This window comes from Gopherus evgoodei, chromosome 1 (genome assembly GCF_007399415.2).
Source record: "Gopherus evgoodei ecotype Sinaloan lineage chromosome 1, rGopEvg1_v1.p, whole genome shotgun sequence".
Lineage (NCBI taxonomy): Eukaryota > Metazoa > Chordata > Testudines > Testudinidae > Gopherus > Gopherus evgoodei.
Genome location: NC_044322.1, coordinates 47,118,951 through 47,139,596, shown reverse-complemented (window position 1 = coordinate 47,139,596; position 20,646 = coordinate 47,118,951). Strand labels below are relative to the sequence as shown.

The window sequence follows — 20,646 nt, the reverse complement described above, 5'->3', positions numbered from 1 at the left end:
ATACATAGACACAAAATGTAAAAATTTAAATATCTTAGAAACAAACAGTAGCCAATCAGTTGTTTTAATTGTCATATTTGAATTCAGCACATCAAAATACATAATAAATATCACATTTTATCTCTGAAGCAGACGACTTCTCAAAAATCGTAGACTAGTGTAATTTCACTGAAATAAGGTATCTAAGACAGGAACCCAGTGAAGCAGCTTAGAATCACTGCAAATTTCTGGGAAAATCCCTGCCAGTAGCTTTACATGTGTTTACGTGAAATCAATAGTTTCCTTTCACAACTGTAAAACTATGAGACAATAGAAAATATTTTAACCCCTGTGGGGAATTATTGCATTCAAATGACTTTCCTTGTGTTACAGAGTAACTAGACAAATGACCGCACTGCACCTGTCAGAGAGGAAAAGGTTGTCCGACTGGCCAAGGGCAAGGGAACAGTGTTCTAGGGCTGTGGGGGAGGGGGAAAATGAGGTCAGAACCGCTGCAAAAGTGGGGAATGGGTCAGACGGGTGATGGTGACTCATCCCCTGGGACTAGAAGGGTTGTAAAGGGCAGGGCCAGGCCAGAGAAGCCCTCTTCCACAGAGCAGGTGAGGCAGCACCCATCCCCTGCCCTCTCTAGGTGGCAAAGTACCCGGATTGGTTAGGACCTGCTAGGCATTACGCTAGTCACCCCTTTATAGGGGGGCTGGGAAGAAATTTTTCCTTCATCACCAGATTGGTGGAGTTTTCACCTTCCCCACACTGGGTTCAGGGAGGGCATTGTTAATGTGAGGCATGAAGGGAGTTACGCTATATGTTGCAACTCATTATGTAACTGTGGGGCAGATGTCCAGTGCAGAAACTCCATAGGGAAGGTGTATAGTGACCAGATAAACGGCTTGATAAAGGACTTAAAAAAGGAGGTGTTGGTTAAAGGGTGTGTGTGTGTTCGGGGCTCCTATGAATGGTACAGCAGAGAGCCAACTCTCCTTTCTTATAGACCACCTTCCTATGAGAGAAGGGTGATGGTAAGGTCCCAGCAATGGGTTGGTAGGGGGACCCTGATGAAAAAAAAAAAGGAGGGAGGGGATGGCTGACAGAAGCCCTTTGGATAGTTATTGAATGAACATGGAGTTACCTGCACTGTATACTGTTATTTGCCAGGTAGTCCAAAACATTTAATAACAAAGTTGCAGCCTGATTAAAATCATATCAAGTATTTCCTGTCCTTTTTTTTGGTATAGCCGGACAACAAACATAAGGCCAATTGCCCAACAACCAGAATCATCAGACTCAAATACACTGAGCATTAAGGATAGAAGAAGGGCATGTAGTGGGGGGTGTTGGCTCTGGGTAGTGGGAGAATTACATATTAGTATTTGGGTGGTACATGTGCAGCAGAGGAGAAGTCTGGCTGGAGAATTTGAACACAAAGTTATGTTTTTCACAATAGCCCTTACGTAGATTGTTATGTATAAACTCTGCTGCTTTGCATGAATATCTTTGTTCATTGCAAAGAGTAACTATTTGCATATTGTGAATAAAATAGTGTAGGAAGTCTATTCATTTCTCTTCCTAACACTTTATGACCACTAGGAAATCAGGACAATATGTAAATATGAACTAAAAGCCTTTTAGAAGGTTCTGAGAATGTTCCATTCAACAATAACTACACTTTAACCTCCCCAACCCAGACCATGTTGCAAAATATGTAAAATAAGGTAGCGATTTGCCTATGTAAATTCATCTGCACATGATGGTGAGTAAGAAGGGTTACTTATCATGGAATCTTCCATTTCTATCTCCATACATTATCTATCTTAGCACACAGTCTCCTTCCTTTTTCTCCCAGGTTCAATTATTTTGATCTGCTCTCTCATTTTTCTAGTCTCTTAAAAATCAGACTGAGTGACTTACAGTGTTCATAGTATTTTAAAGTTAATATATATAAATTAAAGTTAAGTATGTTGTGTTTGTTTGGAAGCCAGGATGAACAGCTTGTTTATGTACCCAGGGTGCCACTTAAAAAAACAAATCAAGAAACTGGGAACAAAAGTAGTCAATTTTCGTGAATCCACAGGCATTACTCAAATAGAAAATACATTACAGGAAATGAAACAATATCTACCTAAATTTCTTAATGCACCACTAAATAGTTATATAACTTCCTCTGAAAAGGAAAGATTAATTCACAGCTCACGTGCAGATAGCCAAAATATTAGTAATTTAATAATGGTTCAGTACCTTCAATCAGCAGTTCTTGTCCGTGACTGCCCAACAGTGTACGGGACAAGAAAGGGGCGAAGTCTACAAAAATTTCACGCAGGAGTGGGGCCACTTTTTCTAAAGCTCTTTCAAGCTTTGCAGTGATGCTGTTGAAAAGAAAGCATGTAAATTGAAGGCAAATAAATATCAGCAATTAAATGATATCATATTATGTCTATTTACTAATTAAGGCAATAAGTATCAGTGTGTCTTCTGATAATGGAATGACTGCGATTTGATTAACAATACAGTGTTTAAAAAGCATTATTTACGTTAGCAAAGAAATTGTAACACTCATGTCCAGCTCAGGAAAATGATGTCTCACTAACTTAGCAGGACTTATAAACAATACAAAATAGAAAACATTTTATTCTAATTTTTTAGGGATGATGAGAGAACCCCAGGCATCAAAATGCAAGTCCTCTTCATTTATCATCTCAACTAATGATGTATGTTTGTTGTGCTTTAAAAAAAAAAAAAAAAGACCATGATTTTACTACAAAAACTTATGGTAAGATATAAACCTCAATGAGTTTACCTTTAAAATACAGAAAATTTAATTAAAAAGTGTAAATACTGCAGCATGGAAAATGTCCAACTTTTAAGTGTTCTCATTGTGTGCAATTTTTTCTCCCAAATGAACTTTCACATCCATGAGGCAAGAACTCTCAATACTGAAATAGCCAAACTGGAGGTACCTGATTTCACAGAACTTAATTGTTCTCTTTATATCACCTTCCATAATGAAGAGTCTAATATAATTTGTCTTTGTTTACTGTTTATTCTGCTTTTGTATTACACAAGTGAACAGAGTATCTATCAATAACTGCATTTTAAATATCTCTAAAATATGCACGAATGTGCACTGGCAGTTGCTCTGCAGCAACAATTTGCACTCTCGGTATTTCATAATTTTTCCCAAACTTCAGAAGCATGAAGGAGAATTTTTAATGATTAAGACCACCTCATACAAATATTCTTGCTTTCTTGATAAACTTTCAGACAACAAAATCTAGCTTTGAGATGTTAGGCAAAATGGAGCACGTGATAGGGATGGGAGTCAGGAGACCTGGATTCTACCTACTGGCTTTGCCACTTACTAGCTGTGTAACCTTGGGTAAGTCATATCACCTTTCTGCAGCTCTGTTTTCATACTTTCCCTTTCTCTGGCTTGTCTATTTAGATGGTAAGCCTTTTGGAGCAGGGATTATTTCTCAGTATCTGCTTGTACACAACCCCCTGTTGTGCGGACTTCTAGGTGCTACCCTAATATAAATATTAAGTAATAATCCTTTGTCTAGAGCAGAACCTTCAGGGGGCACACAGCGGGGCCTAGGCCAGCCCCCACTGGGGGCAGTGAGGGAGCACCACCCAGCACTACTCTGCCCCCAGCCCAGCTCCGCCCTCAGCCAAAGCTCCACTCCACCCCCAGCCCAGCTCCGCCCTCATTCCCTCTCCCCCCTCAGCCAGCTCTGCCTCTAGCCCAAGATCCCCCCCATTACCCAGTTCTGCCCCCAGCTCTGTCTTCAGACCAAGCTCCACTACTGAACCAACTGTGCAGTTATGGAGGATGGGGCATGGACAGAATCCATTACTGGTAAGTGGGGAACAACAGGAAAAGTTTGGGCACCACTGGTCTAGAGTTCCAAGTTTATCAGGTGCTATTAAATAGTCAACATGTGCTATTTCATCGTGACTGAGTTATTGTAGTCCCTTGGGCTTACCATGCATGTAACTCCCCTCCCCATCAGTGGCTTGACAAGCTATTTCCTTCTCCTCTTTCAAATCTGTACTAAAGATTCAAAGTATTCAGTGTTTCCCACAACAGATGAATCATTAGTTTAAAAACAACAGGAAACTAGGTTTTTCCTCTTTTGGGCATTTAGTAGTCTTTGCCTTCGGACTGCATGCTGTTGGGGGCAAAAACCTTCTTCTTTTACAGCACTGAGAACATTATTGTTCTTAATTATTTAAGTGCTGACATTTTAAGTACAGGAAGAAACTAAAATTATTGATGATACCTGGAAGGATGAATTCTGAGTTTTCAAAGGCATCCACTACATATAGAACTATATATAAATAAAGTTCATATGAAAGTCTTTAACTTATAATAAATAACATAAACCAGATGACATTAATACAGATCAGAAGCTCTCTTCCAACAAATCAAAATCATTTTGATTCTTTTCTTGCAGTGCATTGCACTGCTGTTTGTACTAGCTGAAATTCAGATACTGGATTTGAAGAACTCTACAGTTGCTGCTAGAGATAAGGAAACAAAAAAACCAGAACAGTGCAGAACCCACCAATTTTTATTTATTTGTTTCACTGTAGACATGTTCACAACTCCTGAGTTTGGAGTTCACTTCACCTTGAAAACTTCAAGTGAAATTTGAGTGTACAAAGCTGATGTTTGCAAGTTTTGAAATGTATATGAACTCTCCTGATCTAGCCACATAATAGGGATGGGAGATTTTGTGGCCTGTTACTTGACATGGTTCTTGATGACTTTGACAGATGCCTCTCTGGGTTCTTCAAGTTTAATTGATTAGCAGACTCCTGGTATCTTCACTCCTCACGGGGTTGTCAAATTAAGCTGGCCTCCACAAAGATACAAAATATATTTTCAAGGGAGTGTGTGCCTTGCTGGCTGTTCCCCTACCCAAACACACACACAGCAGTAAAGTGGCAGTGAGACAGGCTATTCTGGTGCTGCAGCTGCCTGCAACAGCCACTTACCTATTCTGTGAAGCTAGAATAGCTCAGAGTACAATGTGCAGTAATAAGGAAACCCCATGTAGGGAGTAAATATAATCCCTCTTCACTTCTGAAATAAGGGACTTAAGAGTGTTTTGCAGTAACTTGATGCTGCCTTTTCCACTCAATTTGCAGATGTTCAGGGCAAATTGGAAATTCTCTAATCCTTTCCCTCCCCCCCCCAGTTTAGTCCAATTCAACAGTGGATCAAATTTAAAGTAGTTGAATTGTCTGACATTCACATGAAAGACTCTGCATCATATTAAAAATACCTTGTACCATCCAGTTCTTCTCTTCTGAAGTTGTTCAGATATTAGAATGAGGAGGACCTCAAAAGTACGTATACAGATGTGATAGACAGGATCCCTGTTTGAATAAGTGGGTCAACTAATAAAGAGACTGTTCCTGCTCTCTTTGAAGTGAATAGGGGTTTGTCATTGACTTCAGCAGGAGCCAAAGTGCACCCCAAATTGCTGCCAGCAGGTGGAATAAGTAAACATTTGCCTGAAGTAGTACAGAGGACTGAGTTCCCTATCCATGATCAAAAGTAACTGAAGCTTTCTCCCAATCACTGGTCTCCATTTCTAGTTATAGGTCATACAAAACTCTTCAGGATGGCATTATAGAAAATGAACTAATTTCACGCATCAACAAAACAGTCTCAATAACCTGCATTCCACTGGTCACTTGAATAGATTTATAAGAATACAGAACCTTCTCAGATCATTCTCCTCTATGTAACATTATTAACTTAGAGTTTATTATAATAGGAAATTATAAAATATGGAGATTACATCTACTCCTTACATAGACAAGACATTTACTGCCCACAGTATATTGAATCACAAAATTAACACATCTCTGGAGGCTTCCCAGTAACAATCTAGGAAGCTTTTAAAGTTTGATAATTAATAATTTCTTAATTTTGCAGACTGAAAGAAACACAACCCAGAAATTTGGGGGAAAGTCTGGAAAATTTAGACTGAAAATGTATGTTTTAAGACAGAATCAACTAGATTGAAATGAAAATGATTATTAAATGCAGAGACTCGATAACCTTTTCCCCACTACTTATTAGTATGGTTGATTACACAGGAAGTATGTAATAAATTCACCTCTACAATTAATAATCAATTTTAATCATACAGTCACAAAGAAGGATTGAAGAGGTTTTCTTTAAATTATCTAGAAGGTTATACATCCCAAAGAGGAAGACAGAAAAACAAACTAAATGACTAACTGGCAAAATGCCAGCTACACAAAGGTGACCCGTATTAAAGGTTTTACTAGATGGAAAAGTAACTGGGGAGAAAATTAGGTATGCAGTTAGTTTACCTCAACCTGTACAACTTCCAGGCTTAGATGGATTGCCTGTCAGAGTTGATTAAACCTACCAAGAATGGCTATGGCAGCTTTTATTAAATATACTTTTATTCAGAGTACTCTCTCTCCAGGGAAACTAACCATCTGTCCTGGAATATTTCCTTTTGCAATATGCTTTGAGCTAAATAAAAATCCAGATTCTCAAGACCTATATGTTTCCTTAACAATGACTCCAAAATTCTATCTAAAAAACTTAACTTTTTGAATAAGGATTTATTATATGGCAGATCCACCAGTTTACACTTGGAGAAAGCAATGCTGTATTAAATGGTAGTCAAGAGAATCTACTTAATCTAAAAAGTGTGCAACTCACTAAAATGGAAGATTTTTCCAACACACAATGATGACTGCCATTGCATTTGCATTTATATCCTCAGTTGGACTTCAGACTCAAAGAGACTAAGCTGCATCCTGGTAGATGTTCTACAATTTTATCTTTTCTACACAGAAATAACACGTCATAAATGTACAACTTTCAGTGGTCATCAGTCACTAGAATCAATAATTTGTTTTTCATCTGGCAATTCAGTTATTCAGCTTTTAGGTACTGAAACTATTCCTTGTGACTTCTATAGCTCTCCAAGAACTCTAAACAAGAGCCAAAGACTTACAATAAGCTCATTTATACACATTTTAAACAACAAGAAAAATTAAACAAACAACCTTATATTCCAGTGTATTTTAGTTTAAATTGACAGAGCACTGGACTGGGAGTCAGGAGGTCTGGATTCTATTCCAATCTGTGGTCTTGGGCAACTCACTTCACCCTCCCTCTCAAGCTAGTTCAATCTTGTCTACTTAGATTTTAAGTTCTTTGCAGCAGAGACTTATTTCTATGTAAATTCAGCTTCAAGCACAATGGGGGTCTCAATTCCATTTGGAACCCTTGGAACCTCTAGGTGCTGCTATAATATATACTGTATATTGAAAAAGCACTCTCTCCCTCCACCACTCCAGTGAATTGTGGGGGTTTTCACCTGCTCTGCGCATTTTATCCACCGGGTTAGTCCCAGACATCTAATAATGAAGTTGTGGCCTACTATACCCGTATCTAATGTCTCCTGTCATTCTTTCAGCATAGCCAGACAACCAGTCAGTTTATGTCAGTAGGCTCTCCCTCCATTCACTGCTTTGCACAATGATTTTATTATGGCAAATCATATAAGCGGTGAAAAAAGACAGGACAATCCCATAGGAATCAATCATAGAATTAAAAGAAAATACGACTAGCAGCCTCTACTATCATTCAGAATCAGCACATAGATGGAAGTAGGGGACATGGATCCAATGCTCTGACGTGGTGACAAAAAAGCTTCTCTTACTTTTTCAGTTATACTAACAGTTTTAAAGCTGCAGCATTAGAACTGGCACTGGTCAGAACATGGAATTTCTGTTCCATGGGAAATTCCAACATTTTGAAATTTATTTTCATTCCAAATGAGAATGAAAAGTCAAAATTTTGAAATTTCCCACAGGAATGAAATTCCAAACATTTTAGAATAATAAAAACCATAACTTTGTTTCTATAGCATCAAACTGTTTTGTTCCAATAACGTCAAAACACTTCATTTCTTGTTAAAAATAAAGTTCTAGGATATATTCTGGATCCAAAGTGTTTCTTAATAAGCATTGCAACAATATTGTTTCTAATGTGCTAGTAGAAAACATTATAACTGCTGCACTGGTTAAAAATGGTTCAAAAATAAACTCCTTAGAAGACCAGCTTTAATTATAAGATTTGACATAGTTTGGTATCTGAGCACTTCAAAGACTGGTTTTATCCGTTCTATTATACGGTGAGTAATTTGTTCTGCAAAGGTTTCTGTTTCTACTTGGCAATGTGGGCTTTTAGAAGTTTTGTATGTAATTTTCTTATTAACAACATTAAATGTGGTAAAACTTTAGACAAATGTTGTAAAACATTGGTCAACGCTTTTTAATAAAGTATTAGCACCTGAAACTATTTTAAACAACTTATTTTAAAGCAACATTTTTTCAGTGAAATGTAACACTAACATTTTAGCACTTAAAGATATTATTTTGTATGATTGATTATATTAACTATTGTTTTGTTGAAGATCATATTAACAACATATCTTGACATGATTATCTGTTCTGCCCATCTTAGATACTCATATAGTTGTCATCGCTGTTGTATCTGAGGACCTCACATATATCAGAGTTCATAACTTCTCTGTGAGGTAGGGAAGTATTATCATCCCCATTTCACAGATAGGCAAGTCGGGCACAGAGACTCTAACGGATTTGCTCAGGTCACAAAGGATATCTGAAAAAGCAGGAAATTGAATCCAGATCGCCCATAGCTGCAATCACTGTACCAGCCTTCCTCCCATTCTAACATACCAAACTAGTACATTTATTGGTGTATAATATCAATTGGGATTTTGTTGTGGAAGTATAATTCTATTCTAGTCTATGTAGGTGCTTATACTACCCTCATCACCATAGTCTCTGAGGGCCTTCTGCTAATGCATTGCGCCATATGACTATCACCACCACTTAAAACACTACTGCAGTGTTGTGATTAATTAAGCCAATATCTAGAAAATAATAAAATAAATAAATATATAAAATTGAACTCACTTCAAGGCTAGCAGTATGTTTCAGTTATTTTAATAACTATTTTGCATCCTCCCAGGATATTTTATAAATTTCATTTTTGCATTATTTTGGTTATTGCCTGTGTGATTTTGTTGTGCCATGAGAAAGACAACTAAAATAAAATTATAAAGTATGCACACCTCATGTTTTCAGCTGAATCTTCTGGCATTGGAGCAACAGTTTGTACAGCCGGAAGATTTTTACTGGTAGCACCATTCACAAAGCTAGAGGATGAAGAGGAAGAGGAAGATCCTGAATCCACTGCACCTGTTACCAAAAGAAATTTAGATTTTATTTCAGTTTGAAAAATACAAATTTTATAGATTTTAAATTCAGTGGTGTTTCCTGTCATGTCAGTCTATTTTAAACATAAGTAATAAATCTTATCTATTAAAAAAATTAAGAGCTTTAACATATAAATAACAGAATGATTCACTATGCTAATGAGGCTATAAGTTTTTGACATTGCTCTGCATATTTACAATTAATTTATGTCTACTGCTAAATTAGACAGTCGTATGTTACAAATTAGAATGTATTTTAACATAAAAATGAAGGGAAACCACAGATGAAAGTACAATGAAACATAAAATGAAATGGCCTGAAAATCACAAATATATATAATTTAAAAAAGGTTCAAAAGAAAAATGTTCCTTCCTCCTAATTTCACTGCTGATTTAATTATTTTTATAGATGAGTGATTAACTCTGCAAAGCTACATATTAATATTTTATATAGCACTTTTCATTCTCAAAAGCCCTTTTACAAACATTAAATAGCAGTTCTGGAGAAAAAGAAACAAAATAAAAATGAGTCTTACCTCTTGTTCTCAATGATCCTAAAAATAAATTCCACAGGCTAAAATATTTCCACACCATTGTATGAGACAAGCTATCATCAGAATGATAAAGCCATATTCATTATAAGTTTGTGAGGTGTGTGTGTGTGTGTATTAAATAAGTATCACATACACCTAGGGTGACCAAACATCCTGATACTAGGAGCTTTTTCTTATATAGGACCCTACTACATCACTCATATACCCTGTCCTTATTTTTTCACACTGGCTGTCTGGTCATCCTATACAGGGCTTTGGAGTGGAGCCCGGAGCTTGAGCTTGGAGCAGTGGAGCTGCAGGTTTTTGCCTGGAGCAGAGCCGGAGCACAGCTCCAAATCCCTGATCCTATATGCACCTCAGTTTACCTCCTTGGTATTCTCTTGCCTGACTGGAAGGACCTAACTCAAAAGAGCTTATATGGGAGGAAAGTAAACAATGACAAAGGTAAGATACACTCTTAAGAGAATACCAATGGCCCTTGAGGAAACAATGGAGAAGCTATTAATTGGGGAACATCCCTACCTGACTTCAACCAGCCTGGAAAGGTTTGCTTCATTCCAGACCTGAGTTTAGGATCAAAGGGGATATTAAAATCCTAAAAGATGTTGCCCTAAAAAAGGAAGGTGGGTTGTCAGAAGCTGTACAGGAAGGAGATGCTAACAGAAACATAGAAATGGCAGTAAGCAGGCTGTCTCTCCCATCCCAGAGGTGAAGGTAACTGGGATGAAAAGAAGTTACAAAAGCTTTCAAGGAAACATTAAGGTTTCGATAAGGGAAAATAGGCCTTTATTGTTTTTACCCTTTGCTCTGCCTGCTATATACCCTTTGGATAAATAAAAAATGCTTTGTTTTCAAGAATCTGTTTTTACTATAATTAGTCACTGTCACAGGCTGCCAGAGGAAAAGGGGTTGCAGATGTCAAACCCAGTTGGGCATGTCCTGTTAAGACAGTTTGGAAACAGGATGGCTGTGCCCAGAAATCCAGCCAAAGAGTGGTAGGAGTGCATGGGTACACTGAAGAGAGGAGTCAAGGTACTGAAATCTGTCGCCAAAAGGGTGCACTTCAGACATACTAATAGAGGTCTAAAATCTAAGCTTGCCCTGTGACAGTGGTGATAATCGGATTTTGACTGTGACATGATGATTTGGAATGTGACAGCTTGTTTTAATATTTTGTTTTTTAAATAATTGTCCAAAAGACCTTAGTGAAGAATACTTTTCTAAGATGAAGTTATATCCATGGGACATTTGTGGCATATTGTAAAAACTACAAGAAATAGAGGATGTGGGGGGATATCTAGTGTCTCTAAATGACTGAATAGCATTTTCTCCATCTCAGTAAACTATTGCTTAGTTCATTTTACAATGTAGTATTTGCCTCAAGAATAGAACCATATAATTCATTATATTAATTACTGCAGGTATATTACTGAATCACCTGAACTGTAAATCCCACCCTTCAGCTAATTAAATGACAGAAACAAAGCAACCCCCCCACAAAGCCCCAAAGCAAACAAACAAAAAAAATCATGACTTGACTCTCAATTGAAGCAACATGTTTATATTTTCAATGCGTTAGATATATCCAACAGCTTCTGATTTGCAATTTATCATTGCCACATATACACTTTTTAAAACATGGAAATTAAGTTCTACCTTTTGGAAATGGAGGGAGGCAAAGAACAGCTTTTAAACTATTTGCAGAGATCAGAGAGTTAGAATAAATATTCAGGTGAATTCAGGCATAAAAAGCTTTACAAAAAGGAATAAGCCCAAAATGGAAACAAACTACCGTACCCAAAGATCAGTTAAGAAGCTCAGAACATTTGTAGTTCTGAGAAATTAAATGGGTAAAATTGGCTGAAATATTTTCCAGTCAATACTTTCCCAAAAATCTGCTATGCCAAGTCTGCTAGACAAAAAGGGGTATGATAAAAAGAATACACAGAAGGTGCAGGCATCTGATACCACAGTATTTCCCTGTACTGTACTTAGAATCGTTGTGCTTTCTTAATAGCAATCACTATACAAAGAAGAGCTATTCAGTTGATTTAAGGTATGGAGTGCTTAAAGTAACGATGAGAAGATCTGAGGCGTAAAATATCATTTAGAGAAAAAACTTTAATATAGGACTGTCTTATGGTATATGAGGGGATTACAAACAGAACTTGAACTAAACAGAAACAGGCAAACAAATAGAAATGTTTACAAAAGTGTTAATTTAATTAATTTATAGAGCAATTTTTTTTCCTCCAAAGATTAATTAACATTTCTATGGGCAAAGTCCTGTAAGCGAGAGTTAAAGGTGATCAGCAAAGGAAAAAATAAGTGCATATCCTATTTTATTTTATGAAGCAGAAAGAATGCTAGGAAGATTTCAGCCCTCTTCCCCCTCAACAGATTTTATTTTTCTCAACCCTTGAATGAAGTTGAGGAATGTTATATCATGGAACTAACTCTCAACTATCAATAACTTCCTCTCTCAATTCTATGTCATTGCTCTGATATTTGTGATATCATAATCCTACCCAGTCTCCTGTCATCCATAGATTCTTCCAGCGTAGGCAGCCTCTGAACTTTTAATGTAACAAATAAAAATTAAAGCCCCACCCCTCAAAGGCCTTCCTTATAGCATAGTAACCAGGGTTGCCAGGCATCCAGTTTTAGATAGGAACGCCTGGCTGAAAAGGGATCGTGGCGGCTCCGGTCAGCACTGCTGCCCAGGTCGTTGAAAGTCCAGTTGGCTGACCACAGTGGGGCAGGCAGGGTGCCTGCCCTGCTCCACCCAGCTCCCAGGAAGCTGCTGGCCTCTCCTTCTGGCACCTAGGTGTAGGGGCAACCACGGGACCTTTGTGCACTGTCTCCACCCCAAGTGCTGTCTCCGCAGCTCCCATTGGCTGGGAACCACAGCCAATGGGAGTTGCAGAGGCAGCGCCTGCAGGCAGGGTCAGTACATGGAGCCACCTGGCCACGCTTCCACTTAAGAGCCAGAGAGAAATGTCACCGCTTTTGGGAGCCACCTCAGGTGAGCGCTACCTGAAGCCTGCACCCTGAATCCCCTCCCACATACCAACCTCCTGTCCCAGCCCGGAGCCCCCTCCTGCACTCCAAACTGCTCATTCCCTGCCCCACTCCAGAGCCCACACCCCCAGCCGGAGCCCTCACCCCATCTTGCAGTCCAACCCCGGAAAATATGAGTGAATGAGCAAGGGTGGGGGAGAACAAGCAACATAATGAGGGGAGATGAAATGTACAGGGGGGCATGGTCTTGGAGAAGGGGTGGGGCAGAGGCAAGGCCTCAGGGAAAGGACAGGGAAGGGCAAGGGCGTTCAGTTTTCTGCAAATAGAAAGTTGGCAATCCTAAGTATAAAGAAACAAACAGTCCCCTACCTCTCTTTTTAAATCTTTATAGGTCATCTCCAAGGTGAAATTAAACTGTTACTCGAAGAATGATTCATGTTAACATTGGTGGGTATTCATTGAAAGGCCTTATGACAGAAAACCATTATGACTTTTATTCACAAATACTAATAAATAGATTTGGGGTCAAGACGGAATACATTCCCTCTTCCATTCTAGGGTATATTAGCAGCAATGTAGTAGGGTTTTTGCCTTCTTGGGGTGTTAAATAGCGAATATCTACTAGCATTAACTGTGTATATCCCCTACAAATATGCTATCACAGGAGAGAGGAGGAGGAAATGGGGAAACTCACTCATTTCTGTTGTAATCCTCTATGCTTCTAAGACATCATTAGGACTATAATTCATCCATATAAGGTTGAATAATTTTCTTAAACAATAATGGTGGGGTTACACATAGAGCAAGAGGAAATTATGTCCTTCTTAGAAGACAAAAAGATATACCTCAATTGAAAGCTCAATTATAATAATAATAGAAAGGAGACAACTGAAGGAAAAATACAACACAAAGAAAAAGATGAGGTTCACAAAAATATTTAAGGACGATACCTGTTGTATTAATCATACTTTTTGGTGTAGCTCCTGTAGCAGCAAATATGTTTGGTGTAGTACCCGGGGGCAGAACACCTCCAGCAGTGGCAGCTCCAACTGTGGTAACAGCTAGACTACCTGGAGGCGGTTTCTTTACAGGTACAACAACACTCCTGCAGAGAAAGAAATGGCAACTTAATACAACACCACAAAGGAGTAACACTGGGGTTTGTTTTTATTTTAACCACTTTTGATAAGAAATAAACAAAGAGTCATACAAATGTAGGGTTGGAAGAGGCCTTGAAAAGTCATCAAGTCCATGACCCTTGTGCTGAGGCAGGACAAGGTAAATTTAGATCCTCCCTGAGAGGTATTTATCCAACTTGTTCTTAAAAACCTCCAATGATGGGAATTCCAAAACTTCCCTTGAAACCCTATTCCAGAGGTTAAACCACCCTTATAGTTGGAAAGCTTTTCCTAACACAAAGTAAATCTCCTTTGTTGCAGATTAAGACCATTACTACTACTTCTACATTCAGTACATGAGGAGAATGATTGATCAACAATTTAACAATTATAGGGGACAGGTCCTCCTTGAAGAGTTATCAGGTCCCCCCCAGCCTTCTTTTCTCAAGACTAAACATGCCCTGTTTTTTGTTAAACTTTCCTTCTGGGTCAGGTTTTTAAAAACTTTTTATCATTTTTGTTGTTCTCCTCTGGACTCTTTTCAATTTGTCCACATTTTTCCTAAAGTATGGCATCCAGAATTGGAAACACTGCTTCAGCTGAGGCCTCACCAGTGCCAAATAGAGTGAAACAATTACCTCCCATGTCATACATATGACTCTGCTGTTAATATACCCCAGAATGATATTAACCTTTCTTACAACAGCATCACATTGTTGACTTGTGTTCGATTTATGATCCACTACAACCCCCAGATCTTCTTCAGGAGTAATACCACCCAACCAGTTTTTCCCCATTTTGTAGCTGTACATCTGATTTTTCCTTCCTCGGTGAAGTACTTTACACTTGTCTTTATTGAATTTTATATTGTTGATTTCAAACCAATTTTCCAATTTTTCAAGGTCACTTTGAATTCTAATCCTGTTCTCCGAAGTGATAGCAACCCTTCACCCCCATCTTGGTGTCAACTACATATTTTATAAACATTCTACACTCTATTATCCAAGTACAAATGAAAATACCGAAAAGTATCAGACCCATGAGACCCTTCTAGATACTCTCCCAGTTTGGCGGCAAACCATTGATAACTACTCTTTGAGTACAGTTTTTCAACAAGTTGCCTTATAGTAATTTAATCTAGAGTGCATTTCCCTAGTTTTCCTACGAGAATATCACATAGAATTGTGTTAAAAGCCTCACTAAAATCAAGATACATCATGTTTACTGATTCTCCCTAAGCATTAGGCCAGTAACTCTGTCAAAGAAGGAAATTAGGTTGGTTTGGCTTGATTTGTTCTTGACAAATCCACGCTGGCTATTCCTTATAATCCCTACTGTCCTTTAGGTGCTTACAAACTGATTGTTTAATAATTTGTTTCAGTATCTGTCCTAGAATCCAAATTAGGCTGACTGATCTGTAATTCCCCAGGTCCTTTTTGTTCACCTTTTTAAAGACAGGTACTATGTTAGCCCTTCTCCAGTCCTCTAGAACTTCATCCATTCCTCATAAGATAATTACAAATGGTTCCAACATTGCTTCAGCTAGTTCCTTAAGTACCTTAGGATGAACTTCATCAGGCCATGATGACTTGAATACATGTAGCTTATCTAAATATTCTTTAACCTGTTCTTTCCCTATTTTGGTTCGTTCTCCCTTGTTGTTAATATTAATTGTTTTGAGTACATGATCACCACTAACTTTTTTAGTGAAGAGTGAAGCAAAATAGGTATAATTATACTTAAATATTTTCTTAACTTTTATTGCTAGTGCAGTCTCGTTGATCAAGCATGACATTGAGAGCTAAGAACTTCAAAATTCTAATCCAGGTCTTACCACTTTATGGTCATGAGAATCTCAATTAATCTGTTTCAATTGCAACACCTGTAAAATGGAAATATCTCCTCTTTCACAAGGATGTTGTGTAGTCTAATAATTGTCATTAGTGTCTTTATAGCACTTTGCATTTTCAAAATACTTTATAAGTGCAAATACTGCAATTATTGTGGCAATGCAGTACATACTGCAAGTGCACATCTCTACAATCTTAGATGAAACTGAAATTGAATAGATGCCATTAGACGGTCTTATCAAAGCCATCAAAATTATAGTTATTATAGACAATATCTGAATATGGGACCTGATTCTCCACTGCCTTGCACCTGATGCAGTCAACTATACCTATAAAAAGCAGTGTAAATGTACCAGTCAGAGTTCTGCATTCACACTTGACGTGGTGTTTTATATCCACTTTGCTCCGTGGCACTCTTGAGAGCAAACTGAAAACACAACGTGCAAGACAGTAAGATTCAAGCCCACAGTGTATATAATATACTTAATTTTATTAATTTAGAATTAAATTTATAAATTTAAAATTTATAACAAAAAAGATTGTTGCAATATTGAGACTTCATAAACTTTCAAAAAAAGCATGTATAGACCACATATAAGCAGTGATTATTGTAGTGATACAAGTACATATGCATCACATCTGAAGACAGTATTTGTCTTCATCCTATCTGTAAGTAAATGGCCTGATATATGCAGTTCAAAATTAAAAAAGGAAAATACCAAAGGGATATTTAAACAGTGCTTTTCTTAACAAGAGGTCTCTGTCTGGCAGAAATGAAATCTGTCTACTTTTAATGTCTCTCTCTTCATTTTACAGAAAGACTATTTTTGTGGCCCTTGATTCACAACAGAACTAGAAAGTGAAGAACAAATGTGAAACAGAAGGGATTTTTAAATGCAAGAAAAAGAAAAAAAAGATGCTTATCATTTTCATTATACTCACATGCTTTTTTTCTGAACACATGTACTTCATTTTTCAAGTAAAATAGGCATAATATTGTAGTATTGAAATAAAAGAACAAAAGAATGTAGCTATTTAGGGTAAGATGTCAGCTTCCTGGCTATAGTTCCGCACTTCAGAAAGTGCTTTTAGTAAGGATTTCTCAGTATATTTCTTAGTAAACCTGACAAGACTCTTTCAGAAAAAAGTGTGTTTTAAGAAGAAAGTGTAGCTAGATCTCCAATTTTCATTTATTAAATAAATGAGGTCCAAGGTAAACTTATAGACCAATATTTCACCTCCCCTTGCAAAAAAAAACAAAAAACTTTAATATATTCCACCTCAGAATTTGTTTTTATTCGGGACAGTTCAACTTTCTGGTTGGGGAGTACACCCTTCCCTGCTGACAAAAAGGGAGACGGATTTTTAATCAAACTACAATAGTCTCAAAGGACTCTTTTTAAAAAGGCCTGCTTCCAATGGTTTGACTTAGAGATCAAGTAGGATACAGAAGAGAATAGAGTTTTAGGAAACTCCATGTATAGTGTGTCTAAGTGTAGAGAGTCAAATAAAATTAGAATGGATGTTTGTTTACTGTCTACGTCAAACAGAAGTCATTAAGCAGTGTTCTCTGTGCTGTCTCTGTGCCTCATTTAAACCTAAAACTCATCTGGGAATGCTGACAGGTGTCAGGTGCACTTGGAGATAGTGATTTGCTAACTTCTCAGTCATCTTGCTTAGAACAGAAGATTAGAAACTGGGTAGTACTGGAGAGATAGGTTGCATCAAGAGTTGGTTTCATTAGTACCAAGCCTGAGTAAATGTGGGTGACAGACAGACCACTGTCTTTCAATGACACTGACCATAGGGTCAACAGACCTGATAGTAGTATCAACTTGTTAGCATCCCACTATCAACTTGTTAGCTATCCTTTATTATCCAGGGCCATTATGTGTCAGAGTTGTCAGTGGAGAATCAGATTTCCTGTGCCATGTTCTGAGAAAGGGTGCTGCATGCCATCTGAATGTGATCATTGAAAGCTGGAGACTAGAGTTGCCATCTCAGACATGCATGATTATTTCTGTAAAAATAGGCCACGATAGTTCCACAGAGAAGGCATAGAAATGTAAAGTATTGGTTGTGCCTTTCCCTCTCCATATCTGTAAGTGTTTTCTGCTCTGGTGTTGAGTATCTATCCTTCATGTTTTTTCTGTGACAGATCATCTAAGAATCTCTATAATCTGTGGCACAAAGAGCGGGAAGGGAGTGTTTCTACCCAGCATGCCGTTACATCTGTGAGACTTAACTTCTTGGCTTAGTAGGATTTTCCATTAGAAGTTTTAAGAAGGTAGATGGGAACACACATTCTATGGCGGGCAATCAAAATTGGGCCTTTTGCTTGCTAAGAAGTGGGAAAGAGCTCAAATATCAGCTAAGAGGAAAAGATTGTCTGATCAGGATGAGGATGCAATGCTCTGCACATCAACTGATGTCTTCTTTGAAAGCAAGATAAAAAATAGTCATGTGGTTAATAGACTGACTGGCAGCTCAGGAGATCTGGGTTCCCTTCCTCGGTAAATAGATTTCCTACTTGGGCTCTGAACCATCTCTCTGTGCCTCAGTTCACCATTTGTAAACAGGCAATATTGCCCTAATTCACAGGGATGTTGTGAGAGTAGATCCACAAAAGCCTGGAAAATACTCTAATACTATGGTGATGAAGGCATAGAAGTACAAGCAGCATAAGTCTTAGTTAAGAAGTGGCCAGGTGTCCCTCACTAAATGTTGGTCATCTGGGGCAGTGGTCACTTTTCAAAGGTAGAAGGATGCATGTTCTTCAGTCTCTATAGCTTTGAATTGTATGTTCAATCCAAATTTCATCCAGACAGAGGCAGTGATCGTGTTCTAAGATCAGATGCCATTTCCTGTGTCTTCAAGGCTCTCTGTTTTTGATTATTTTGTTTTCAAAGTGGGTCAGGAGCTCTTGATTTCACACAAGACAGGGGTCTTACCACAGGTCCCAGGACCATTCAGCTTCTCCCTCTGCTGAACAACAGTCTTCACCACTCCCACCCAACAGTATCTATTGCAGAACAGGAGTCCCAGACATGGTTACAGCTCCCTGTCTCCTTCTCATCTATGTGAAGAGAAGACGCATTTGCTGATGGTAAGCTCTCACATAGCAGCATCCATGAGTAATGCTCTAGGTGTCTATGAAAATGCCCCATGCTGGCTTCCCATAGAATACTGAGACATGTTTAAGGTCTCAGTCTTAAGTACTCAATGGCCTGGGCTTAGCCTATCTAAATTGAAAGGTCTGGGTCATGGACCATGTCCAATAACTCCACTCTTCCTTAATGGAACTTCCTGCTGTAAGGATAAAGCTAATCTGTGCAGAAGCCTGAACTTTCTTGGCATGTGGTCTGAGACTGTGGGACAAACTCCCATAGGAATTAAAGGCTATTACTAACCTCAACATCTGCTCCTGCAGCTATGCAACCTAGCATTGTCTAACAAACTGTAAGCTGTATGTACATTTAAACACACACACACACACACACACACACACAACCCCCTACCAAAATCCTACCACAATAACACAATGTATACACAATTTTCCCACTGGAGAGAGGATAAGCAAAGGAACAAACCACATGGTAGATCAGAGGAGGGCAAACTACGGCCCACAGGCCATATCTGGACTATGGGACTCTCCTGCTTGGCCCCTGAGCTCCTGGCCCAGGAGCCAAGCCCCTGGCCCCTCCCCTGCTGTTCCCCCTCCCCCACAGCCCCAGCTCACAGTGCCACCAGCACAATGCTCTGGGTTACAGGGCTGAGAGCTCCTGGGGCAGCACAGCTGCAAAGCCCAGCCTGACCCAGTGCTCTGTGCTGCACGGTGGCATGGCTGGCTGGCTCTAGTCACCCAGCGCCGCTGTAGCACCACCAGCGCTCCAGGCAGCGCAGTAAGAGGGCAGGGAATGGGGTGAGGGGCTGGACAGAGGGCAGGAGAGATCAGGGTGATGGTCAGGGGGTGGGGTGGTCAGAGGGTGGGGGGTGTGGATAGGGGTCAGGGTGGTCAGAGGGTGGTTGAATTGGGATAGGGGTCCCAGGGGGCAGTCAGGAAGGAGGGGCCGTTGGATGGGACGGCAGGGGGCAGTCAGGGTGTGGGTTCCGGGGACAGGGAACAGGAGAGGGTTGGAGGGGGCAGGAGTCTGGGGGGGGGTCATCAGGGGGTGGACAAAAGGTGGGGGCTGGGCCATGCCTGGCTGTTTGAAGAGGCACAGCCTCCCCTAACTGGCCCTCCATTCAATTACTGAAACATGATACAGCTCTCAGACCAAAAAGTTTGCCCGCCCCTGTGGTAGATGTTAGTCACATTGCTTAATGCATCACTGGAAGGCACTCAAATACTGTAGTCATGAGAGCAGTATAAGAACCTATATAAAATAAAACAGGGCAGTGTATCAGCATTGTCAGAGGCCCAGTTTGTTTCATCTCCTTCCAGGCCTAGACTGCACAGTAGGCCTCCCTTGCACTTTAAAGGTGTGACATTGAAAAGTGCTTGGTGTTGGCCTAACTTTGCTCCCACTGAAGACAATAAGAGTTTTGCAATTAGCTGCTATGGGAGCAGAGAGAGGCCAAAAGTGAGCACTTTTCAAAATCACACCCAGAATCTGTTTAGTGATGCAGTGAGAAGAGGAAATATCTTCTGACATGTACCATAATTTAAATGCTTCATTCTGGTTACTGGATCATATGCTCCATTATGGTGCTCCCAAATGGGTCTTTCCTCTATATTGTCAACAAAGATCTTGTAAGATCCTGAAGTGTCTGCTGGGCCAGCTGTTCTTTTTATATCTTG

General features: G+C 39.1%; 1 protein-coding gene across 1 annotated transcript in view; it reads right to left on the bottom strand.

Moving 5' to 3' along the window:
• Nucleotides 1–20,646, bottom strand: part of NBEA (neurobeachin) — an 853,790-nt gene that overhangs the window by 445,279 nt on the left and 387,865 nt on the right. The window contains 3 exon segments of the mRNA XM_030563353.1: nt 2,236–2,363; nt 9,159–9,285; nt 13,828–13,982. Coding sequence (XP_030419213.1) covers nt 2,236–2,363; nt 9,159–9,285; nt 13,828–13,982 — 410 coding nt within the window.